The sequence below is a fragment of the Podarcis filfolensis genome (assembly GCF_964270895.1).
Source record: "Podarcis filfolensis genome assembly, chromosome: 13".
Taxonomy (NCBI): domain Eukaryota; kingdom Metazoa; phylum Chordata; class Lepidosauria; order Squamata; family Lacertidae; genus Podarcis; species Podarcis filfolensis.
Window position 1 is genome coordinate 32,149,360 of NC_139615.1, and position 26,882 is coordinate 32,176,241.

At 45.1% G+C, this 26,882-nt stretch overlaps 1 protein-coding gene across 7 annotated transcripts; it reads right to left on the reverse strand.

The window, feature by feature from the left end:
- Positions 1–3,288: 3,288 nt before the first annotated feature.
- COPZ2 (COPI coat complex subunit zeta 2) lies at positions 3,289–18,814 on the reverse strand. Of its 7 annotated transcripts, none has more exons than XR_014541079.1 (11): positions 18,580–18,813; positions 15,987–16,055; positions 14,256–14,340; positions 12,816–12,907; positions 12,270–12,325; positions 11,026–11,103; positions 10,013–10,064; positions 9,818–9,869; positions 6,603–6,641; positions 5,613–5,723; positions 3,289–3,353 (listed from the first exon to the last, which is right to left on the reverse strand). XR_014541079.1 is itself a non-coding variant. In XM_083583603.1 (10 exons), exons 1-9 carry the CDS (start codon positions 18,703–18,705, stop codon positions 6,634–6,636), a joined length of 618 nt encoding a protein of 205 aa, XP_083439729.1. In that variant the 5' UTR covers positions 18,706–18,813; the 3' UTR covers positions 3,289–3,353; positions 6,603–6,633. The 7 variants fall into 7 exon arrangements, 2 of the variants coding, with proteins under 2 accessions (XP_083439729.1, XP_083439728.1); XR_014541082.1 differs by having other exon boundaries at positions 9,742–9,869; positions 18,580–18,812; XR_014541078.1 differs by lacking the exon at positions 9,818–9,869 and having other exon boundaries at positions 18,580–18,814.
- Positions 18,815–26,882: the final 8,068 nt, after the last annotated feature.

The window sequence follows — 26,882 nt, forward strand, 5'->3', positions numbered from 1 at the left end:
GCTGATTTGCTTTAAGTGGAAAAGCCTTTTTGTTTTATATTATTTCCCTTCCCATCCCCACGTCTCTTAAAAATATTTTACCCGTCTTCTGTGATTTCTTCTCCCACTCTCGTCGCACGCAAATTGTACTTTATCCCCCCTGCACCACAAAGAAACCCCCGCTAGTTTATTTCATCTTTCCTCTCCTGTCCTTTTGCATTCAGTTACTTTTCCTAGAATACCTTTTCTTTCTTACCCATTCCTTTCTATTCCCTGTTTGTTTACTATCAATAATAAATTTATAATATCTAACATCAAATCACTTTGCGATTTCCTTTAATACCTCCTCTGGCCCTTTCCCATCACAGGAGGTATGATCTCCCGTTCACCTGCCACCCCAGCATGCAATTCTGTCGTCCGGCCATCTTTACTCAGCATTTAAGAAGTTGTTGGTGCAAACCTTGGTTGGGGCCCAAAGGCTACAGCACAGCTAGAAGCTTGGGACAGGCAAGGCAGGATGAACTGGCAGGCCATAATACTGAAGCCCACCTGAAAATGAGCCCACATCCTGGGCTACTGTTTTAGAAACACTGATTCAGAGCATATTGCTTCGCCATCGTTTTTGCACACCTGGGCTGAGGGAACGTGCCTTCCAGAAAGGTTTTTGTCCTAGCACCTGATTTTGTTACAATCTCCAGATGTTAGAAACGCAGATGTAGAATTTTACATCCTTTCCTCCCTCTGTGTCTTTTTAATGGACGTGTTTCAGTTCCCTGTGATTTTCAAATCAAAACAGTTCTCTGGCGCCTGTTGACCCACGCCCCCCCCTTTCTGGTGTATTTGCATACATTGGCCATGTAGTCATGCAGAAGGAAGTTTCCTCATCTGCTAGGCCGCGAGCGCTCGCTTTGGTCCTAATGTGAAACAAATGCTATGTCCTCCCATTCCCCCACCCTATCCTCGCCCACCCATGCTATAAATAAAGGAGCAAGGCCAAATCTTGCTGCAAAAACAAACTTAGGCTCCACGCGGCAAGCTGCACGCAAGGCGGCCCCTGAAAGAAAAATATTTAAGTACAATAAAATGCATCATATGGCCTGTAGCTGGGGAGTCATTTATGGATGACTTATTAACCTTTCCCAAACCAGGCTCTGTCGTGGTGGGGTGGGAGATGGTACAGTGATTTCACTTACAATTCCCTGCTGTTTGGGGAGAATGAATACTACTGCTCTGTTCAACCTCAGAACCCAATCCAATGGTCTGATGTGCAAGGCAATGGGAAGACCAGGTTAGGGCTGTCACCTGGCCCTGATCCAGTGCCCCGACACACACAGGAATTGAACAAAGGAGGAATCACCTCCACCCTTACTTTATTCATTTATTGATTGCATTTACATCCCACTTTTCTTCTCCAAAGCGGCATACATTGGTTCCCCCTGCTCCTCATTAAATCCTCAAAACCCTGTCCGTTAGGCAGCGATTGGCCCAAGGTCACCTAGAGAGCTTCACGGCTGAGTGGGGATTTGAACCCAGGCCCTAGGCCGAGAGTCAGTTAACCACACTGGCTCTCAGTGCTGCATCAACCTGTGTGTGCAATAAATATTTGGAGACTGACGTGTTATGCCTGGCTGTGAGGAAGAGGGCCTTCTCAGGTGTATTCCAGCGGTGCTGAGAAAGACCCCCTAATTGAGACCCTGGAGAGCTGTTGACAGTCATTGTTAGTGAAGCTACAATTGTCTCATTCAGCATAAGGCAGCGTTCCACGTTCCCTTGTGAATGGCGTTTTGGGCGCTTTGGTAGAGTGAAACACATGAAAATTGGAAGCAGACCGTTTAACTCAATATGGTTACCATCTACACTGCAGTGGCTTTGCAGGGTTTCAGACGGGATTCTCGCCCATCCCTACCTGTATATGCCTGAGATGAATGTGGAGGAAGCCTGTGTTCTTCCACTGAGCTGTGCAAGGCACACAGTGCACAGACCATTAAGGAGAATGCATAGGCTTGGGTGTGGAGAGCAGGCCTAGTTGGGTTCGTCGTACTAAGCGACAAGATCCAGAGCAGAGTCAAAGTGGAGTCGGCAGGATTTGAACACCGTTATGTCTTAATAGTTGGTGATTTGGGTGTCGGAGCTGGTATAGGCAGGGGAGACTGAACAAGCACAATTCTGCAAACCCCACTGTGGTCTACAGGAGCAGTGCAAGAATATCGCTTTGCAGCAGACATGCAGGAAGGATGGAGCCTGTTTGTGTACTAGAGGCAGCCCATGTGTTTCTGTTTGGGGCGCCATTTGCATTGGACTCCTTGAGTATTTTAACTGGAAGTTTCTGAGCAGATCTGGGAGCTTGGGCTGGCTCTTTATGCACAGAAACAGGCTCATTATAAAACAACAACCGCCACCAATACTGCAATGGCTGCACCTGGCAGGTAGGAAAGACTGAAGAGGACACTGGAGGCCAGTGGGCTGCAGTACTAAATTTGTCATTTGTCATGAAGCTCAGAACCACACTAAGCAACCAGTTTTGCCAGTAAACCACTTTAGCAAGGTAGTAAATTGGAAGACCAAGGTCCCATGGCCAACCCTCTACCACAAAATAGCTTAGTGCCAAGACCCATTGCCATGGCTTCTGCATCACACTTCTCTATTGAGTGTAAGTTGGCAACTTTGCTTGGGGGCTGGAGGAGGAGGGACAGTTGCCATTGCCCAATTGTCCATTTTGTTCAGAACAATAAGCAAGTCTTTACCGAAAGCAAAGGTTTTACTGTCACGTTAACAAATGGGAGACACAGAGAAAGGAATACGATTATCTCGGGACTGCAATGTCATTATATCCCAGAAGAGGTCAGGCAAGGGAAGTTTAGAGTGGGCTGTTTGCAGCAATTGTGAAGGAACCAGAGCAAAAAAAAAATAAATTAAAACTGCACCTCTGAAATATTACTTAGATGGATCAGCCTGATTTGACTTTTCAGGCTTACCACGCCATTACATTTATTCCAGTAATGCAGTTGTTAGGCAGAACTGCCAATTAGCAGGAATTATGGGAGTTGTAGTCCAAAAATGGGAAGGGCCATAATAGATGATTCTACTACTTTGTTTAGAACACTTTTAAAATACACACACACTTTCCCCAGCCCTCCAAAGTTACACAGATGAGTCCCTGGGAAATTAGTATTGTCTCCACTTGTCAGGGTCACCAACCAACTTGTACCAACTGAAAGGTTCCATCCTCATCCTTTGGGGCAAATGGGAAGGGCTCACAAGAACAGCAATGTGAGAAAATGTAAAAACAAAACTCTCCAACGCCGTGTCTTTTGCTGTGGGTGACTTTATTTTAATAAGGACCACTTAATTTGTTCTTTGGCAGACTGCAGAACCTATGAACAAGTTGGGGAGAAGAGAGAGAGAAAATGAGAACAATTAATTGCTTCTGTCTCCAGGGTTTTCCAAACAGGCTAGGCCAAAGGGATGGGGAATCTGTAGGCCCTGCATTGGGGCAATTTCATTAGCCATTCTGAAGTTAAAACTAAAGGGATCTGTTGTTTGCATTTCTTTGCATCTTTACAAGCTTATCTTGGGAGATGGTTAACAAAGAGCAAGTCCAGAAATGAATTCACAGGAGCCAAAAGATCACCGGACCAAATGTGACCCTATGAGGCAGGACCACCCAGCACTTCCACCCTCAAAACTCCCTCCACCCCAATCATCCAAAACACAGCATCTCTCAGTGCAATGCATTGTGGAACATGTGTTCTAATAATCCCGGTCAACAAGATGCACGATGTAGATGCAAGTCAACCAGCAGATGCTGTGGTTCAAACCACCCTGTAAATCAGGAAAACATGTGGCCCTTCAGGTGTTATTGGACTGCAACTTGCATTGTGTTGGGGCTGGTGGGAGTTGGGAGTCCAATTCCCCATTCATTTCTTTTGATGTGGAAGATCTTCCTCCAGTCCTGAATATGCAGCTGCCAATTGCAGTTATAAAAAGCTATGGAAAAGGCACTCTGCACGTACTCAAGAGGCATGCTGATGTTTGTTAGTCTGGTGTCACATCTGCCCCTGCCATTTAAAAAAAAAGCTCTGGGAGCTAAATCCAGATGCACATTCTAAAGGAATCAAATCTTGGGAAGGGTCTCAACCTAACTAGCTGAACACCAGGGGGCAGGTGTGTCTTTTAGATGAAGAAGGGGTGATCACTGAATGCAAAATCAGGCTCTAGGACAGACACAAAAGTTTGTGGTGGCCCGGGAAACTGGATGCTAAGGACTTCCCAACTCCATCTGAGTTCTCCCTCTGTTTAAAAATGATGAACTATATCATGTCCACAGTAATCTGATCACAACGTTTAAGCAAACATTGGTGCATGTAGAGATATGCCAAGCATTTATGTGTGATGCCCTTTAGTTTCCCCATTGTGGACAAAGGGGATATTGGGCCCCAGCATGTCCTCTGTCCCTCACTGTAATGTGTCCCTTAGTGCCAGCCCCTCTCCCCTGACCCCCTCCTCGACTTTCTCCCCAGGTATGACGCTAGACCTATGAGAAGTGTGCTTGCAGTTGCTAGGCAACATGTGGCCCCACGGAGCTAGTTATGCAAAATGGTGCAGCTGACTGCAAGTGTGCCCTATAGGCTAATACAGATTTAAACTGTCTTAATATTCATTCCCTCGTTCTAAGGAATCTTGGGGGATGTAGTCCTGGGCAGAAAGCTGCAAATCTCTAATGAAGAATTCTTAGCATTCGAATCAAACTACAACCCATGAGTTTCAAACTAGATAAAGCCCATATAGATATGTAGGGTACATGTATGTTGTAAGATGGTGGAGGCATATTTCACACACAAAAAGTTGTCGAGCTACAAATTGCATTCTCCCATTTCGGCAATTATTCTGGAGGGACTGCAAAACACAGCCAAAATAATCTTTCATTCGGAGTGAAGGCAGAAAGCATTGCCCTTCATTCTTGCTTAGTATCATCACTTAGCATAATCTGATGGGCTATGCAGTATCGTCAGGGAGCCTATTCAGAGTGAAAGCAGAACTTGCTGCCTTCATTCTGATTTGGCTTTGTGAAGCTGTCATGCAGCCATTCCTGCATGAAACCTGATGGCCTCACACTACCTATGCGATCCTTGGCTGGCTGGTCTCAAAGCTACAGACAAGGAAAACAAGCAAGTTCAAACAGGCAATGAGCAGCGTGTGGAATAGTTAAGCAAATGAAAATTCCCACCAAGACTCTTTCACTGTGAAAAAAATTAAATTGACAAAATTGAGTATACTCCTAATATGCCACAGAGAATTGAGAGATTAAAAAAATGTTGAAGGAAATAGCCACATATCAGTTAGACCTGGCAAGAGCAGCCACGAGAAAGTAACATTCAAACAGTGAGTAGGCTCAAATATTATACCATGCTCTTCTATCTCCTCCTTCCCACCCCAGTTTTGAGGACCTGTCTCCTGGTCCCCAGAACTGCGAACGTCAACTCATTGGGATATTCGAGCATTGATTATGCAGGTTGTTTTTCAGGCAATGGTTCTCGTTCTATGGATCGGAGCAACTGGATTAAAATGGGATATATTTTCATGGGCGAAAGCAGCAGCGCAGACTCGAGGGGTTTATGTTGCCAACTACTTACTCTAAGGCAGCAGACAAGAAGAGGCAGTTAGTACGGTGTTAGGAGACCTGCCAGGGACCCACCCCCTGTCCTCTTGATCTATGCCATCAGGATTAACTTGGAGAAGACGGCCTGTAAGGAGATAGCTAGTGAGATGGGGGGGACAAGAAACCTTAGGGGAGGTGGAGCAGGATCGCTGCCAATATTACCAACATTTTTCAGCCTCTTGTTTGGCTGAACAGGGTCTGGTTTCAGGAAGCAACTTTCCGGTTTGTGGGAAGAGAAAACAGTGCAGTCTCTCACTTTGTGCTCTGTATCCTGTACACACTCTCCCCCTCCCTCTTTCACAGACACACCTCTATGGCCACATGCGGATGTCATGCACGCACTCTGTGCAAACACATGCAGTAGAGTCCCGATGCCAATTTTAAGAAAGAAAAGCTGCTTCCGGGCAGACTGGGTACTGAAGCTCTCCCAGCAGAAATTTCCCCAGCAGAGTTTTAATTGCATGTTTGCAAAGGCAAGTATATGCTTCGCTGGGGGAGAGGGCATGCATGCCTGTGGGAAAATATTGCGTACCACACAGACAATACCCATAACTGCCTCTGGCACACATCTTACAAGCTATTAACAAACTCATTATCTGAGTGCGAATCCTTATATAGTCAAAATACACTGTCCATGCACGAGAGGATAGGTATAGGCAGGCTTGGGGATACCCAAATATTTTCAGAAACACAGAAAAACCTTGGGGGGTCGAACCAGGGAGGGGGCCCCTACAAAACATCTTAGAACAATTTCTAGACACTGAGCACACTTAAGTTTTTGTTGGGGGAGGAAGGGAAAACAAGGAGGATGTTGGGATGGAGCAGGGAGTAGCTGGAATCCTGAAGCGCTGCACTCTGCACTGCAACATTCTGTTGCGGGTCCCACTTGTCTAACTAATCCGCACGACACCGCCAGCTGAGAGCAGGGTACCTGCACGTAAGAGAAACTCCAGAGTAGACTCACCTGAGTGACACTGTGTTCAGATAAAGAGCTGTCATCCACCTAAAAACAGGCAGGGGAAAGGTGAGGAAATTTAAGGGGATCTGAAGAGCAAAATCCTGAAGACACAAACAATGACATTTCCTTTAAATATACCACAAGCGAGAAATTGAGCAGCTAAAGACCATTATGACAAAATTTATGAATAAGATGTTGGGAGAGATACACCCAGGCCAACCCAGGCAGCTTTTTTCAGGGAGATCTCTTGAAGAACTAATTCAGAAACCGAGATGGGAAAAAACTCATCCGGTCTTGCGCTGGCTAGGACAAAAAGTGGGTAGGTGATGGCTTGAGGGAGGAAAGTATGGTGTTTTTCACCTTATCTGCCCCCCCCCCTTTGCTATTATCTCTGACAGCAGAGCAACAAGGGCTGCAAAGTTTCTGCACCTGTAACTGGGAGGCTTGTGAGGGCAGATCCCCTTCTTTGCAGGAAGAAAGAGGGATCTGTTCTGTTCTATCCTATGGCCCCTAGGATGACTTTCCAGGGACCATGGGATTGTGTCCTAACTAAATTTACGGACAAACTGGATGCAGGACCATTCACAGAATTATCAACAGCGTGCATGATTTTTTAAAAAGCCCTCTCCCCCACAGTCTGGATTAGGCTCCTGGCACGGGGGTGGGTGGGTGGGTGTTAAGGTAAGCTTGAACCCTTTCCCCCCTTCTGCAGTCCCAATCCAGATCAAATGCCCCATGCCTGCTCTTTGTAGTGAATGGGAAGGGAGCATGAATGGGAGCTTTTCTTCCATAACAACAGCAAGTGCAGCCCCCCTCCCAAATACCCACACCAGATTCCCAATCTAGATCAGGCCTCATGAGCCTGCAGTTTGTTTTTTAAAAGCCATTCGCACAGCTGGTAATTCAGTGAAAGGTTTCTTCGTCTAGTTTGGTCCTTAGTGGTCACCATATAATAGGACAGGTCCTTTGACAGGTCAGTAATGGATTAAAGAACAGGGAGAAGGAGGAAGTAATAAATGGCCACTTTTCACATTGGAGGGAATCTTCACATTGCATTGGGAACAGTGGTGTTTTAACATTCATAAATGATCTGGAGGTGGAAGGAAGCCGTGAGGTAGTGCAAAATTTGCAGACAACTTCAAATTATTCAAGATGGGAAAATTCCAAGCAGACAGACCGTGAAGAACCCCAAAAGGTCTTTTCCAAATGGACAATACCGTACTGGCCCGAATATAAGCCACATTTTTTTTCCAAGTTCCAATCGTGAAACGTTAAAGTGTGGCTTATCTTCACAAACTTATGCCGCTGCAGCGTGACTCCCCCCCCCCCCCCGAGGAAGCAGCCCAAGAGCACGGGCGCCCGTCCTGTCCGCGGCTCCCAATCCTCCCCCAAGCCGCCGAATTTTAAAGATGTGGCTTATTTGCGGGTGTGGCTTATATTTGGGTAGGGTAACATGACAAATAAAATTCAATGTGCAGCTAAAGCAGTGTACATTGGACCTCATTGCTTCCTGCCTGATTATTCTCCCTCCATCAATGCCTCAGCCAGCAGGCAAGTGGTGGCAATGGTGGCACTGAGAGAGGGTAGGAAGAGGTTTATTTTAACTCTGTGAAAGACCCTATTTACTGTCCCAGCATCTCTAGGTAAAGAATCTGTCTGAAACCATGGGAGATCTGCAACCACTCACTGTGGACAATGCTGAACTAAATGGACCATTCCTTTGACTTGACTCCTCCTGTGCCTAATTCCTTTAGCTGTTCTTGGGTCTGTTACCAGCCACAGTTACTCAGGAGCTTTTCACCACCAGACTCCTGTGTGAAGCAGGCCATAAACAGAATCATCCCCATAGCTGCTGGAGGTGGATACAACACATGCAGAGATAGTTGTGCAAGAGCCCTTAAGGGTTGGAAGCCAGGCTACTGATATTACATCTCCTCTCCCGATCCTATTTCCCATCACAGGAGCAAAACCAGACGAATAGCACCAATATTTAACATCGAGAGCATTGTTACACTCAAAGAGTTGTCCATGCAGCAGGCTCATGTCCTCCTTAAAAAAACCAAAAACTTGGAAAGCAAACCCAAATATGGGGAGAGTTTGTGCATATTCTGATGAAGTGGGAACATAGTTTAAAACTGCTGTTGACACAGCATGCTTAGAAGCTCACACATACACCACATCATACCAGGCACACACATGCTGCATGTGTTTTGCGGCTGACTCATCCTATACAAATATAGGCTACCCCACTTATTAAAAATCATTTTTTTTAGCTTTAATTATAGTGTCCCTCCACCCACATCCTCATGAGATGAGTGACAGAAGCAACCCCTTCACAGCAGGACACTTAAGTAAAATGCAATAAAATTGCGCCTTTTGCTCTTCCCTTAATGCAAAAAGTTTGCCATGTCTGCAATGGAAGGCACCCACAATTCTGTTGCCTTGCTGCCTGCTGGAGACATTTCTCTTTCCACAAGCCTCTTTAGAGAATTAATTTGATTCTGTGTTGGTCGTTTCTTAATTTACTTTGAAATTTTATAATGTTCGAATGATTTTACTGTATACTCTGAATTGGCAGTTCAGAAATCCTCTTGTAAAATAAATATAATAAAAAGTTCCATTCCTGGGAGGCAGGGAAGCAACCACTGATAATACAAAGGTTTTGTTTGTGCCCTATAGCAGATTCAGTCTCTTTTCCATCTCCTTGGCTACCTTTGCTTCCTACTTCTTTACCCAGCCACCTCCTTTCTGCCAACAACATACAATCTCATAGAACCATTGTGTGTGTGTGTGTGTGTGTTTATAACAACAGCCACTCGATATAAGCTGGCCAGAGATGCTGGCTTCACACAGGTTCTGGCCTAAATGGTACCATGAGAATTAAAATGTCTGGGTACCAGTATCTGGGCTTTCTTTGCTTTCTTGCAATTGTGCCCCCCCCCCCATTCCTACATGCACACAAGCTAGTTTTAGCCACAGCCCCAAAAAGGGTCTAGAGGTATGGGAAAAGCCAGACAGGTAGAAAGGAGAGAAAGAATCTCCCCGGACGATTTGGAATGGGGGATAAAGGAAGCAGGATGATTTTAACCCAGCCAGCTGCCATGCTGCATTAGAGCGACGTGCTTAGAAGGAAGTCAAGTCTTACTCCTGCATCCTGTTTGCGAGAACAGTTCGCTATTTGTAGAGCCTCTCGGGCAAAATTTCATTGTATTCGGAGTTACCCGTGATGTAATCAAAGAGAACAAAGCCATAAGCTGCAGGCTCCGGGATCGTCTGAGGTGGAAAGAGGTTCAGGGAGATGAGCAAGGGAATAAAGTGCAGAGATGAGAGAATATTTACAGGAAGGAAGGAAGGAAGGAAGGAAGGAAGGAAGGAAGGAAGGAAGGAAGGAAGGAAGGAAGGAAGGGACCACTTACCCTAAAATTCAGCTTCTGGATGACTTGCTGGGCATCACTTTCCAAAATCACACTAAAATGGAGAAGAGAAATGAAACATCTTGGGAAGGGAGATTTTGATCTGTGTCTCTGGCAAGAACTGAGGAATCCAGAAGCATTTGGGGAAGCGATTCTAAAGCACTTTACACTACTGTTCCAAATGCAACGTTTTGTTGCCACACACTGCATTTCTTTTAAGAAACAGTTTGTGCAATTGTGGCTGCGGCTTACTGGCTGTTGTCAGTGATGAACAGCACCATGGCATTCCTTGTGCCATTTGGCGACATTTATTTTATGCGCTGCTGTTTTCTAAAGCCCTGTTCTCATTTTATATCTGATCTCTCCCTAGGCTGCACCATGGCAGTGTAAGAACATTTATGAAAGCCTTTTAAAACAAAAGTAGTAACTCCCACAAAGTTCCTCCCTTCCTCCTGGTATTTTGTGAAACCTTTTTCATTTCATTTCCCTCAAGCAAGGGAGCAAGGCATCAACTGCAATTCTGCCTTTTGAAAAGGAGAAATTACCTTTAATTGCAAGTCTCTTACTAGTTCAAAAAGTAGGAGAAAACGCATCTAATGGGTTGTTTGTAAAACATGAATTGAGCTCACATTTTGTTACTTGTGTTTACATTTTAACTGGATTCCTTAATGTGATTTAGGTACTCAGCTAGTGTTTGAATCTCAGTGAGTTGGATGAGCCAGTGGCGTAGCGTGGGTTGTCAGCACCCGGGGCAAGGCAAGTAATTTGCGCCCCCTAACCCGTGGATTTGCGCCCCCTAACCCATGGATTTGCGCCCCCTAACCCATGGATTTGCCCTAACCCCAGATGTTGCGCCCGGTGCGGTCGGCCCCCCCTGCACCCCCCACGCTACGCCACTGGGATGAGCTATGGCAGATCCTTGTAACTCCAGATTTAAAACAGGGTAACATGAGCCAGCTTGCTGAGATCTGCCAAATTAATTCATTTCCCTTTTCTCCCCTTCCACATGATCTCACCCGCCATCAACAATCTCATCCACCACAAGGAACACCCCATCCATGTTTTCCACCAGGGTTCGCTTCTCCACGTTCTTTCTAGATACAAGACAAGACAAGGCAACTATGAGCACCAGGAACATAGCTACACTACTAGATTTAAACTAGTTTAGGAGTCATTTCTGTGCTGGTCAAGCCACATCTGGGGAACTGTGTCCAGTTTTGGGTGCCATATTTTAAAGGAGGACCTTGACAAACGGGAGAAGGAGAACAACCAGGATGGTGAGAGTTCTGCAAAGGGGCAGAGCTTCTTGTTGTATTCGGACAATAAAAAGGAGTACTGCTCAAATGATAGCAAAATGGATGGTACGCAAGCCTCCTTAAGGTTGGTATTCCATGGGCAGGGTGCCACTACTGAAAAGGCTCCTTCATTGTCACCAGCTTCACATTTGATGACGGGGCAGCTAGAAAACAGTCACAGATGCAGATTCTTGCTACCAGTTTCTTGGTATTTGAAGAGACAGTCTAATAAAATAATAAATCAAGGGAAGGAATGTATCTTGCCAATAAAAGCTTTTCTGGATAGCAGAAGATACTTTGGGCTTGGAGATACTGTTAATCTGCTATTGCAATAGACACAATCCACTGAGAAATTCTCAGTGTTTTGCCATTCCCTGTAGCATGCAGCTTCACTTGCTTCTTTGAGCCATCCTATGTTCTTTGTTCTACAGCTACACTTCTCTGCAATATGCCCATCCTCTGTTTTGTACCAAACTATGATCTGGATTGGGGACGCGGGTGGCGCTGTGGGTTAAAACACAGAGCCTAGGACTTGCCGATCAGCGGTTTGAATCCCCGCAACGGGGTGAGCTCCCGTTGCTCGGTCCCTGCTCCTGTCAACCTAGCAGTTCGAAAGCACGTCAAAGTGCAAGTAGATAAATAGGTACCACTCCGGCGGGAAGGTAAACGGCGTTTCCGTGCACTGCTCTGGTTTGCCAGAAGCGGCTTGGTCATGCTGGCCACATGACCCGGAAGCTGTACGCCGGCTCCCTCGGCCAATAAAGCGAGATGAGCGCCACAACCCCAGAGTCAGTCATGACTGGACCTAATGGTCTGGGGTCCCTTTACTTTTACCTATGATCTGGATTACGAGCACATGGCACACATAGTATATTTGGGCAACAGGTCAGAGCGATTATTTATTTCGTCCCTTCCACTTTGTGAGAATGTCATTGATTTCCACTGGGATTAATGATGATACTCACCGCAGCATATGGTTGAGAGATTCAAAGAGACAGGTGAGAACGGACATCAACATCAGCTATTAAAAAGTGGGGCCAAGAAAGGAAGACTCACGTCAACAAAAACAAAATCAAGTGATCTTTTATACATGTACTGTATTTCTCCCTGCCCATCTACTAGGAAACATACAGAGCAGCCAGGACATAGGTTGCTTCCACACAGGGGCCACAAAACTTTTCTGTAGCTTTGTTTTTCTGAAATTAGCTGAGAACAGAAGCAAACGGTGATTCTACACAACATGTAACACAGCACTATTACTTGGCAATGTGATGACTTTGTGCAATCTTTACTCAGAGTCCTGTCCATTTGTAAAGTCATGTGTAAGTTTAATTAGAACCTTTCTCCTTGTGGTTTCTACCTATAACTGTTTTCCGTTCAACATTGGGGGCGGGGGAGGAACAGAAATGAAAGGCAACGAAACCACAAAATAAGAAGTACAAGATATCACTTAAGGCTACATAAGTCAGTATTTAGCTCATTTACCTGCTGGCTAAAAAAAAAGTATTTACCTCATTCTCATGGGGACTTCCCACTACATAAAAGAAAAGATCAATGCTGCTTTTATAGACAATGGTCAGACCTTCCAAAAAAGCAATCTCACCTGAGGAAAACAAGAAAGAGAAATGATGTTTAGAGAGAGAAGTGGGAAAGCTCTTAGAATCATAGAATTGTTGGAAGGGACCACAAGGGGCATCTAGTCCAACCCCCAATGTTAAAATGCAGGAATCTTTCGCTCAACGTGGGGTACAAACCCACAACCATGAGATTAAGAGTCTAATGCTCTACCAACTGAGCTATCCCACCTTCGAGAACCTTACAACTCCATCAGGCCCTGCCTCATTTGCTTGTGGACTGGTGACCTTATTTCTGATTTATTTTTTATGATTTCTAACAATTTAATTCTACCCATGCTGCAGTTGTAAATGGATGGAATCTGAGTCAGCCAGGTCTTTTCTGATGGGCTCCATCTGACTGAGATGGAGCTTGTTTACCTTTTAAAGGGTGTGCCAAGCTGTCCCAGAGCTGAAGGGGTTTTCTCTTGACTGCACCCAGAACAGTGTGGCATGGCAGAGTTAGGGACCAAAAGGAGGGCCGCCAACGTCCGACTGCAGATAAGGCAAACGCCTTGTCCAACACACACAGTTTCTAACAGAGCATACAAGATTTGTGCTTGGCATAACAGCTTCTAAGTGGCAGGTTTTTATTTTATTTTTAAAAAACTGCTTATTCCTCTCCAGATAATGGCTAACATTTCTACAGGAGTACCTATGTGAAATGCAAACCAGTGGAGTGGATTTGTCTTGGGGTAAATATGTCTCCTAACCAGCAACTAAATTTGCTTTAGGTGTGCAGGCCAAATTCACCCCATACTCCTCCTCCCCCTCCGTGGTGCAGAAAAACCTTCTGCAATGTGTCCTCCTCTTGATCTCTCTCCATCACTTAGGCCAGTTGCTGGACTACTCCACATTGCCATCACCTGTCCCTTTGTCACTCCAAGTGTCTCTTTGGTTGATGGAAATATTTCTGGTCCCACCTGCACTATACATTTAAAGCAATATCATACCACCAGTCATGGCTTTTCTCAACATATCCTGGGAGCTGTAATATTTTAAAGGGTACTGAGAGTCCCCTATTCCCCTCACAGAGCTATAGTTCCAGAGTTCCCTAAGAAGAAAGACTGATTGTTAAACCACTTTGGGAACTGTAGCTCCTTGAAGAGAATAGGAATCTTCTAACAACTCTTAGCCCATTTAACAAACTACACTTCTCAGAATTCTTTTGGGGGCGGTGTCTGTTTAAAGTGACATGATACTGCGTTAAATGTACAGTGCAGATGTGGTCTCTGTTTCTCAAGGGAAGGAGAAGAGCCAAGGAGATCTATGGTTGAGTGCTTGGTGGTACTAGAGGCTGCTGGTTGTTTGTCTATACTTTAATGGCCACATACTCACTGTCAGTCTTGTGGGTCTTGTTGAAGACATTCCTTTCGAAACTCTTCTGTTCCTTCATAGATGGAAAGGTGTCGTCATCATAATACTGTGGACAGCCAGAAAAAGAGGCTCAAAACAAGGATGAGGCAGCATAGGAGTAGGGAATGGCTAACAAATAAGAATCACCTCTATCCAGACTTTAGAGCAGGGATTGGGAACCTGTGGCCTTCCAGCTGTTACTGGACTACAAATTCCAACATCCATGATCACTGGATGTGCTGGCTGGGATTGATGAGAGATGGAGTTCCCACAACATTCATGTTCACTGAAAATGAAAATCCTCTCGATGTGAAAATTGGTAAAAGCCTGTTAGGGAACAGTGCTCCTGAGCAATAGATATAGCAATAGCTATCAGGCATAATAGCTAAATGGAACTTCCATATTCAGAGACAATCTATCTCCAAGCACCAAATGCTAGGAATAAACAAGGGGACGCTATTAACTTCTTGGCCCACCTGTGAGTGCTGAGAAACACTTGGTTGGCTGTTGGTGGAAACAAAATGTTGGACTACATCAGAGGTGGGCCCTCAAATTTATTGGAAGCTCCCACCTCTGGAATCTTCCATTTATCTCTGGGTTGGAGGGAGAGTGAGTGAAGGTGAGATAGAGCGAAAGAGAGACTGGCCATGGATCTCTTGCCACTCTAGCCTTCATACTCTGCTTTCTCTCTCAACAGTTTTAACAGTCTTTCACGTTCTCGCTCCTGCACTCTATGGTTTCTCTCTCAAGAATAAGAATCTTGAGACAGATATCCAACCAAGGAGACTCCTCTGCCTTGCTTTCTCCCTGCTCTATTGGAAACTTTGCTTCTCTTCTCACCTCAGGCTGCTGCAGCAAAAAGGGAACACGGATGCTGCTTGGGGTTCAAGAAGACTTAAGTATTGCAGAGAGAGAATGAGTAACGTGTACATTAGGCATGGGGAACATGTGGCCCTCAATGTGGCTAATAGTCAGGGATGATAGGAGCTGTGTTCAGCGACATCTGGAGGTTCCACAGGCCCTTCATCCCTCACATCAGTGATGAACAGAGAGTGAAAAACGATTATCTGTCAGAATGCATAAAGGTGGAGTCAGTGGCTGAAATTGATGGGGACACATTTACAAGAACAGTAAGTTATTCCCATGATACGAAGACTCAACTGATGGAACTCAATGAATACAGAGAGTGTTTGGTCCCAAGTAGCGAAAGTAGCTTTTCAAAGGGATTGGATGGCTACATGGGGCACCAGTACAGCTGGGGCAATTAGTCAAGGTAATAAGGATCTCTTGCTGACCTCATGCTAGGAAATAACAACAGAAGACAGATGTTGCCCTCCTGTTGCCCTCCCTTCCCCCGAACTTGGTTGGTTGCTGTTAAGCAGTGATCCAGCATAGCAATTCTTAATTTCTGGGATGGAGTCAACAGGCCCACCCCAATGAATGGTCTGAGGACACATGCTGCAGCTGCACTGTTCAAATTAAGCAGGTCTCAACTCTCTGGATGTGAGATTGACTGCAAGTCTCAGATAAGCTGCTCCAGCCTTCTCAAAGGACAAGTAGTAGGATTCCTTCTTTCATGTGCTTGACCTCCACTACTGAATGCACCCCAGCAGAGATCTTCTATTCCCAACCTGAAAAATGGTGTTCATAATTCTACCTGATGTCTTACCAGAGTGGAACTGAGCCTTTAAAAAAATTGGTGGAGGTACCTGCCTTGGCCAAAAGTCGCTGCCCAAAGCTGTCCAAGATGAAAATTGCCTTGACAGTGTAAAGGGATGGTTCCTAGGATCAAAATGAATTAATTTTACTTAGATGAAGGGATAAGAATGTACTTTTAAAAAGCCAGAAAATATTAAGTGAGATCTATGAAAACGTCCCATTTAGCTTGTACTACCACAAATACAAGTACCATATACCATGTAGCTAACATATCTAAATATCTAAATCAATGGGCATTTTTTGGTTGAAGAGCAGGGTAGTTTTACAAAAATAAAAATAAATATTTGTATGGCACCATTAATATATATGGAACTTAGCACAAAAATATATACAAAAAAGGACCCTGCCCCCTATAAGCTTACAGTTCAAAAGTGTTTTGATTTCCCCAGCTGCACTCAATCTTGTCACTCTCTGGAGTGGCACTGCACCTCTTTCATTCATATTTCTAGCTAACTAATTTCCGTGCATCTCCGACCTCACTGGTGTTTCTGCAAAGTAGGTCTCCACCCACACAAAAACAACAAAGCCCACCACCAGCAGCCATATATTATGGCCTACCAAGCGCTTCACAACTCTTTCTGTACTCCCCAAACAGGAAATGGTACTTCCTGTCTCTCTGGGTTCCCTCTACAGAACTTGTTCAAGATAAATTGTTTCCATAGCTTGTTTACTAAGGACCGCTTGCTACAACTATTTCATGGTAGTGAGTTCTTGAGTCCCTCACATTCTACATGGCAGACTCCCCTGAGGTTCCTCCCTCCATGCCTTTGGGTCCCACTCTGCCTGAAACCCATCCTGTATGAGTCTCCCCATCTTCATTTAGTAAGGATTCTGTTATCTGTCCCTGGATGTGGAATGCTGAACCAGCTTCCCTCTTCTGGGGGTCTGTCCCTTCCCCTTTCACAATACTGTTTCTTTGAGACCCCACTGATTCTGAGTGCCATCTCTTTTAACTTTGTATGGCTGATGACACTGTGTCAGTTCTTCCTGGGGACAGAACTGATCTCGGAGAGAAGGACTGTGTCCCACAACAAATGAAATGGAAGTCCATCGGTATCTGAAGAAGTGTGCATGCACATGAAAGCTTATACCAGAACAAACTTAGCTGATCTATAAGGTGCTACGGGACAATTTATTATTTTTATTATTTTTATTTCCACAATAAATAGTATCTCTCCAGCTTTGTTGACCCCAGAAACCTAGAATTCTCCCCCATTTTCCCAGAATCAGGGTTTCCTGATTCGCAATGTCTTTTCTGAGATGCTCCTTGATGTGCTGTCCACTTAAGACTTTACAGTCGAAGACTCCCAATGAGGAACCAGAGGCACTCCTAATGTTGTTGCGACTCCCGCAGGCAGAACAGCCCACAGTCATAGATGCTGGGAGTTGTAGTCCAACAACATCTGCAGAGCCTCAGCTTCCTCATCATTGATCTAAGACCTCCTGAAACACATACCTTGGGCCAAACAAAAAATAAATGTAAGCCAATTTGGCCTATAAGAAAAATTTCATATTTCATATTATGGCAATACATTAGCCTCCCCCTTAGGTCAATTATTCTCTTCTCTGTTTTGTTTACAATTCTAGCCTGATTAAGACTTCTGGAGAACTTGAAAGCTTAAACACTGCTTTGTTATATTTTGTTTAGTCTAATAAAGGCATTGCCCTAATATGGATTTTGGAAACTTTTCTTAAGTAACTGTCACACCCTGTCTGTGGGGTAATCATTCACTCTGGATATTGCTTTTGGGTTAAAGGGTTCCCCCTGGAGAAAGCTCACTTTGGACATTACTTCAACACTGGTAGGGGTAAACTGGTGTCCAGACTGGACTAATTTCGACTGCAAGTGGAAGCTGGTATGATGGAATGTGGGGACGCCCACAAGAAAAATAGATTCACCTACCCACACAGAAGAGGAGCCTATCAGGAAGAAAGACAGGCTAGGCTGTGTTCCAACCCTTCTCCCTTAGATCTAGTTTTCTATGCGCAGGGGAGTTTTGTTTCGCATAGGTAAACCCTTCAGTCATGTGACCCCCCCCCCCCACTTGCAGTCCAACGTGGTGCAGCTGAGACACATGTTTACCACTTCAGCAAGAGCTAGGCCCCTGCCGAGGACGCTTTGTCCTGTGCCCGTCCTTTTCAGGACGACGTTTGTTCTTAACGCGCCTTGCAAACACGCGCGTCGCCTTCTCCTCGGGCGTGCACACGGCGCTTCGGAACCGAGGTGCGTAAAGTTCAGAAAATGAACTGTACAACGCAGTTTGGAGAGCCGTTTCTGATCGCGCAGGCATTTGCTTCGGTGGCGGATTTCCCCCCGCCCCTACCGCGGGCCCGCCCTAGACATTTTTGCAGCCTCAGGCGCCGATATCTAGCGGCGTCTCCCCCTCCGCCCCACTCAAGTGAAGGTGCACCGCGCCTTTGGGCACCTGAGGCAGACAGTTCCACAGATGCTGGAGAGCAAACGCGTCAAAATGAATTGAACGGCTGCCCTTTCGCGATGGCCAAAATCCTCTGCTTGAGGCGGCTGCCTAGCCCAAGGGCCGGCTTTCGCCCCTTTCCCCTCGTCGCTGCTTCCCCGCCCTCGTACCAGCATCAGCCCCGCGGGGATTTCCATGGGTCCGACCGGCACCCCGGCGGCGCGCTCCCCGCCTCGTCCCCTTGCGGCGCCCCCGAAGTGGTCGTGCTGACGTGGCCGGGCCTCTGCCTTTTGCATCTCGGATGTCTCCACGGCAGAGATGAGCTTCGGCCGAGCTGGGCTGCTCCGCCCCGCTCAGGCACTGGGTGGGCTGCCGCATCCTCCCTCCCCAGACCGCTCCCAGTAAATATAATACATATAAAGATCTCTCCTCAAATGTGTGCGCCGCGCAGGAGGGGGACGACGACGGCAACAAAGTTGTGACAATTTGTAACGAGGGCTTTCTCTGCGAAAGAATTCTTGCCGGAGAATAGGAAAACCAGCTTTCATTCGAAAGAAAAGAGAGATGTACCAATTTTGGAAAGCGTAAAATGCTTCTCCCTCATTTTTAACCCACGCAGTGTCTTACAATACTTTAAAATTATGTATTGCGCTGCTCTCTCCTGATTTTATGTGCAAACTTAATGCATGATCCTCCTGGAAGTTTTTGAGCAAAACGCTTTGAGAAGAGCAACTGCGCAGGGCTGTTGGCTCTGGATAAGTACAGGTCTGGCAGATTTATTATCATCAGACCACTCTCCTCCCCTTATTTGGTAGAGTGGATATTTATTATCAGGGCTAAATTTGAGCCCACTTAGGACTCGAGTTGTAAATCCTGGAAATAGATTTGAATGCAAAGGAGGCAGCTTTGGACATAGTCACCCTTTGTATTTGCACAATGCTTCCCGAACGTTTGCATGGGAAGACCTTTGCATGGGATATTTTAGTAATCTGTGCAACAGCCTTGTAAGGTAGGTCAGTCTGTTATCCCTGCATTGGAGGAGGCTGAGATAAAATGACTTGTTTGAAATCATGCTCTGAGTTCAAGGCAGAGATAACTTCTCTTACAAGCGTCACTTATGTCCAGCACAATCATTTTCAGGTTAGCTTGGAAGTTTCAATGTGCCAAGGCTTTTAAAATCTGAAATGTGTACAAATTTGGATGCCATATGGCAGTTGTTTTCTTGTGAAACTTGGAGGTGTGGTATTCCAAACCTTTGACTACACAATCATGATCCATAACTGATTGTGGCTTTCTGGCAAAATTCCCACTGCTTATTTACAGGCATATATCTTCCCTTCTACCATTTTATGATGCTCACACCACAAATGCTGGAGCACATGTTGCAAACACAAAGAGAACAAGTGTTGATCTGCATTTACCAATTGTGTGGACGCAGCTTTATTGCATCCAGTTCTCATACCTTTGCACACACAACACCAGATTGTAATTCTAGTTCCAGCATTTGGGTCATCAGGTTAAAGCTGTGTTCTCAATCCATCTACAGTCCCTGCATCTCTGGAACAGTTCCAGTCAAGCAAGGAGCACACCACCCCCCTCCATCGTCTGGACGTCTTAATAACATGTTAATGATGCCTAGTTCATCTGAAGAGGGTCCAGATGTTTCACTACTAATTGCTTCTGTGGAGGGGAATACTAAACGCCCACCAGAAGTGTTCTAAATGTCGAGGATCTCCAGTCTTGAAAGGATAAGCAGACTGGCGGAAAGGTTTTAATTAGTGTATGAGGGGAGGGGGCAGTTAATTAAGTTGGATTCTTTGCTGAATTTTGATTGTAGTTTGGCAAAAGAATAGTTATGAGAAAACAATGGCGGACTCACACAGGCATTGCATACCTAAACAGCTGCATCTAGTGTCCCACTCTTGATTTCTAATGGCAGTAAAGTTGCCATCTTTGTGGGCTGAAAAACTGTGGCTCCCTGGTTACAGAACCAGCAAGTTAGAGCAGAGTTTGGAGTAATCCAGTGAGTCAAAGACAGAACCTTAAGAAATACAGGGCCCAAGGCAGAAGTTGCCATGTTTTACGTACAGTCTTGACAGAACCTAGCAACACAGATCTGGGATTTACTGACAATCCTGAATATCTAACTACACACAGTTTTATTGGCAGGACTAGTAAAATACTACTTGGTTGAAGAGACAGCGTCAATTTAAGACTTAGTTTAAACCAAGTGTTAGGTGCACCCTGGTTTTGTGAGCAGTGAGAATTTTGGGGGTGCGATGCTTTTGGAAGGCAAGAGGCATACCACATTTTGAAATATCTGTATTTTACAGATTGAGCATACATGGAAATTCAGTTTAAACATTCCAACAGATAGTCCAAAAAACTATTGCTTCCACACTAAATCTCCATAGAGCCAGTCGGCACTCTCAAATGCTGTCAGTTTCCATGCCTAACTATAACAACAACAACAATTTTATTACTTATACCCCGCCCATCTGGCTGGGTTTACATCAGCTGGGTATCTCACCCTTTTAGTTATTTGTTAGTCATTCAGAAGGCCAGCTATTGAGAGCAGTCAGCCAACGATTTAGTTCCCATGGCAGCATATCATGTCTATTTTACCTAACAAAAATGAGATACTGTACTTGCCAGGTCTAGTCAGGCCTATTCAGATAATTTTCTGTCCAGATTTCACTTTAGATTCATAGAACCACTGAGTTGGAAGGGGTCCTGGAGAACATGCAGTCCACCCCCACTTAGATGAATAGAATCATAGAATTGTGGAGTTGGAAGGGATATCTTGAGGGTCATCTAGCCCAACCCCTTGCAATGCAGGAATCACAGCTAAAGCATCCATGGCAGATGGCCATCCAACCTCTGCTTTAAAACCTCCAATGAAGGAGAGTCCACCACCTTCCAGGGGAGTCCATTCCACTGTGGAACAGCTCTTGCTGTCGGCAAGTTCTTCCTGGTGTTTAGTCAGAATCTCCTTTCTTGTAACTTGAATCCATTGGTTCAGGTCCTAGCCTCTGGAGCAGGAGAAAACAAGCTTGCTCCATCTTATATGTGAAGATGAAAGACCTTACAACACAGTGCTCATTATAACTGGGGCCTGGTCCTGGAACAAGTGGCATAGCATTAAACAGAGCACATCTATCGTAAGTCTCTCTGTGCTCCCTTTCTTTCCTTATCAAGAAATGAGGCCACATTTAGGAAAGTGCTCTGAAGAAACAGAGATGTGTAAATACCTTAAGGGCTTGGTGAACTGTTTCATCTGTACTTTCAGCATGTCCTTTTAAGGGGAGGTGAGCAATACCTCTAGATAGAGGTTGCTGAGTTTGCCTGGGATGGCACACCCTACCCTGGCAGAGGAAGCAGAAAAGCACACCTGACCTAAAGTAATACCAGCATCTTTAACTTCCAAATGCCTCTAAGCAAAAACTTACCAGTAATCTCTTAGTTTGCACCCAGATTTATTCTGTTTCTGTTTTCAGGTCTTTTGGTGCACATTCTCATGCTAAGACTGGGCAAACCAGTTTCCCAGCCACTTTCTCATTCTGCAAATGAGTGTGCACTGCCTGGTCAAACAGAGAAAGTGACCTCATGCACCAGTTGTCTAGGAGTTAGCATGCATTGTTAGGGGTCAAGTCACATTGCACAGACAGAGCCTTTGAATAATAGGATAGTTTGGTTTATAACAATTGATAGATAGATCTGTTGGATATTCGATTTTTATTTGCTGGTGGTCAATGTTTTCGTATCTGTTCCTTCCCCTCCCAGAGCTACAATTCCCAGAGTTCCCTGGGAAGAAAGGTTAATGGTTCAACTACTCTGGGAATTGTAGCTCTGCTACAATTGGAGAGAGGTAGCTCTTCACCTCAACTACAGTTCCCATAATTCTTTGGGGGAAGCGATGACTGAATGAATGAATAGACTTTATTTGCGTAGCCGACAGGCCATAGCATCAAAGGACTAACATCGACAAAAATACATTACGAAGCGATGACTGTTTAAAGTGGTATCATAGTGTTTTAAAGGTGTGGTGTGAATGTGGCCTAAATGTTGTAATCCAGTGGTGTCCAAACTTTTTTCAAAGAGGGCCAGATTTGATGAAGTGAAGGGCTGTGTGGGGGCTGACCAAAGGGTCGACCAAAGTTATTGACCTTTTTAGGATTTTACCCCAAAGTTGTTGAGCTTTTTGTTGGATTGGAGTTGTTGAGCTATTTTTAGGATTTTATCCCAGGAAATAGGCCCCCGAAACGGACTTTGGGCATGCCGGTTGTAAGCTCTACATGTGGGCAGAACTTGTCATTAATGAATGGAAATTGGAAAAGCATAGGACTGGCCTTACGACTAACTTGTGTTTCTTAAAACGTTTTTAAAACCAGAAGTAGCATAAAGCAAGGAAACAGGCTGTATCAGCGAAAACCAGTGTGTTATACAGGTTAGATCTATGGGCTGCAATCTGTTAGGAGGTTCTACTGCACAAGCTCCTTTGAAAGGAAACAGGAACTACTTAAGAGCTCACATTCATTTCAGTGGTGGACTATGCGTCAGGTAGGATGAAGGAAATTCTCAGCCTTAAAATTCACTGGGTGACCTTGGGCCAGTCTACCTCACAGGGTTGTTGTGAAGGTAAGTGGGAGAAGAGAATTATCTGTGTTGCACTGAGCTCCTTGGAAGAAAGGCAGGCTATAAATGTAATGAAGTAAACATGTGCAAAAAAGGGGGGGCAGCAGAGTAGAAGGGAGAAAAGATTTGATGTACGACGCACAATCCATCAAGAAGTTCTCCTGCACAAGCGCTGATGAAAATAATAGGAACTACGCAAGAACTACACTATGCATTTCAGTGGGCGTTCTGCAGGAAAAATTCCTCATAGATTGTGACCATGTTAAATAGTAGGTGGGGAATATGCCATTTGGATTTTTCATCTCAAGCACCAAAATATATTAACCTAGCCCTCTTTTTAAACTTTTGATCCACAGAAGACTTCTCTGGCCCTCTTGTAACACTCTGCTTTTGAATCAACAAAGCAGTGGCTCTGCTAGTGTTTACAGAAGACCCAACAAAGAAATTCTTTCATCATCCTATATATTTATTCATAGTACAGAACATATTTCAGATCAATCCAGTTCTTGCCAAGCCACAGCCAGGATTGTAGGATGGAGCTTATTTTTAGATTTCGTTCTGGACTTACCGGATGCCCTCCCCGCACTGCAATTAGGCTAGGAAAAAGGCTCCTAGCTGTTTCCAAGCGTAATTACCATATTGCGGGTGTAAGACTGTTACACGGGTGAGGGTGGATAAGAGGAGGAGGAGGAAGGGTTAACTTTCTCTATGTGCTGTGGCCATTTATTTGAATAAAGTCTCCCATTGGCTCCCAGAGAAGTCTGTTCTCAAGTCTTATACAGCCTTATTATTAAAGGTTTGTCATTGGGCCCAACTAAATGGCCTACATGCTTCCTCAGTTACCCACAACTGTATTTGATTTTAATCTGATTGGAGAGAGCCAAGAAGCTTCCAAGGTATCAGTTCTTCATGATCTAACAACTGCTGCAATTTGAGCTCTTCAGGAGCTCTTCTCCCCCCTTCTACTCAACGGCCACTTCAAGCTTGAAGATCAAATTCCAAATTCAGGTTTTGCAAGTATTAAGGGCTATTCTTATGGCTATGTGCACCTTTACAAAACTTGAGAATGTGAGTGGAAGCTTTCGTTTTTGTTTTGATCCCAAAGTCATTTAAACTAAGAGTCAGTTTGAATCTGAGCACAGAAACAGTTCCAGACAGTCTGGACCTTGGCACCATTTGGTTTAGAAACTGGCAATAAATAAAAACAATAACAAAAGTTATAGCAGGTAGAACCAAGGGGATGTTTCCTGGTCTAGGGCTCAGGCCTTGTGTGATAATACTGTTGCAGCTGCTGGCTGACTTTTCTTTTGTTAGGAAGATAGCTCGTTAATTACCCGGAATGGCTGGTTATTCTTTCATCAGTTGGTGTTAATGGTTATGAAATGCCTCTTCCTGATAGTGTATGTGGTTTTACATGACACACGACCTGATATGTGGAATGGGAGTGCGAGAGTTGCTTTCTGATGAATCTTCCGCCTTGTGGGAGTGCCTGTTTATGCCCATTTACCTAATACGATATTTGTATATAAAGCAATTAATGGATACCTGAAGTATCCCCTGCTGTTTTTGTTTTTGTTTTACTAAGGAAAACAAGATCTGCCAACACATCACCTGGAACTTCTCATCTAGAGAAGTAGCTTAGTTCTTGTGTGGTTCCTATTCTTTTCAGTGGGGCTTGTGCAAGAGAACTTCCTGATGGATTGTACACCATACATTTCCATAGTCTGTTTCAAGTGTTCAAAAGACACTGATACATTATCTCAGTAATGCTTACAACACACCTGTAAGGTTGGCCAGTATTACTGTCTAGGGCGTCTTGCCCAATAGGGGCAAGTGGCGTGGGGCGCCAGGGTGACAAGTTCTGGAGGGCACCAGGGAAGAGGCGGAGGCTGGAAGCGGCACTTCCCGGCACCAGCTTGCTGCCCTTGCCCGCCTCTGCCATGCCATGCCAAAGCAGCGCCGCGCCCGGAGCCTCTGCCTGCCGTGGCCACTGCGGCATGGGCGCCAGGGAAGAGGCAGAGGCTGGGCGCAGCGCCTCTTGGCATCAGCTCACCACCTCAACCGCCTCGCTGAGGCAGCGCCACGCCCGGAGCCTCCTCCTCTTTCCCGCCGGGGGAACTGCCCTCCAGCTGCTGCTGCCCGCCTCCTCCAGCCCATTTAAGACGGCCCTGATTACTGTTGCTTGCTGAAAGTCAGTCAGTTTGTGTCTGAGTGACACTTGAACCAGGAACATTCCAGCTCACACCACAGCTGCTCATTTTGAATCTATTTATTATAACTACAATTCAGTCTTGGAAGAAATAATAATTTTGCTGCTTCTGAGCATGTGCAAAATCCCCTTTCTTGATTCTCAGCGCTCAGTGACTGCATCCGGAATCTGGGAGATGAACCTTGAATCTGAGAGTGTAGCTTCAACGCAAGTTTGATCTTTGGCACCTTTCTTTCTGTTTTGTAATGAATGACCTGATTTATTTGAATTAGAGTTGAGTGAGGATCCAGGTGTTTTGAGGAGTGGCTGGAGAGGAGGGTTAAGGACTACGGCAGGCTGTTGGAGGCAGTGCTTGAGACAGGAATGGTGAGTAAGGAAGGCACAGAAGATATGCAGAACCTTGAAGCGTGAAGCTGTTATTTTATTTGAGGTTTTTTTTGCTTAGCTCAACATTAGATACCTACCTGATGGGAGAAAAGAGTAGGGTTGCCATATTTCAAAAAGTGAAAACCTGAACACAAAAGTTGTTTGGTTTTTTTTGGGGGGGGAGTTGTTGAGCTTTTTAAATTTTTGGCCAAAGTTGTTGATCTAAGAAAAGAAAGAAGTTATGAGCTATTTTTAAGAGATTTTGCCAGAATATACACTTGCAGCATGGGTTGCCATATGCCCGATGTTTTCCACCCGGACGTTGTTTACAAGGGCAGAATCCTGGCTATGTCCGGGAAATTCCGGATGTATGGCAACCCTATAGAGCAAATCGAATATGGGACAGGCATGGAGCCACTTGTTGCACTCCATTAAGATCCACCCCCCTCCTGAGTTACATGTTTCTTTCTTCTTTTTAAGCAGTGTATTCTGTGCCACTGTAATCCAGTTAGCAGCTTTATTGAGCAGGTCACACCCATGTTTATGCAGGGACTGTTTTATCCAACACACCTGTTCAGGCAACTGGCTTCCTCTCCCTCTCTCTCCCTTTCTAAAACCCAGCATCAAATTACCCTGATAAATAGATCTCGTGATGCAACAGCTTCCAAATGAATTCTGCAAGCGCTGAATATGGAATGTGGCAAGAGCTGGTCATTCTATCTCCTGCCACCAGGTCATTAATTGGGGGTGCCTGCGTGAGATGACTTATCGCAAGCTAGCTATCATTTAATGTACTTTTAGTGGCTATTTTAGGATGTCTCTCTCACTCTTCTCTTGATATGTCTTTAGTATTTGTACATACAGAAAAATGAAATCTGGATTGAAAAATGAAATCTGGATTGAAGTTCCAGAAGAGCCTTCTCTGGAACTTCAGAGTTCCCAAGGCTTTCTGGTGACTGCACTTGCATCACCAAGTGCACCACTTGGGAGGAACAAACAAGTGGGGTGTGTGGCAACCTTTTGAAACATCACCACGTCTGATAAACTGCCTGTCCCAAAACCAAGTGCTGAGGAGCCTCTACACCAGCAGCAATTTTTTGCAGAACGGACTAGGATCTTGGAGACCATGGTTTAAATCTCCACTCAGTCCTTATGTACACTGAGTGACCCTGGGCCAGTTGCTCTTTTGGGGCAAGGCAGTTGGCAGGGGGGGGGGGAGAGAGAGTGTCAACCACCATCACCACCAGTTTTCAAAACCTTTAG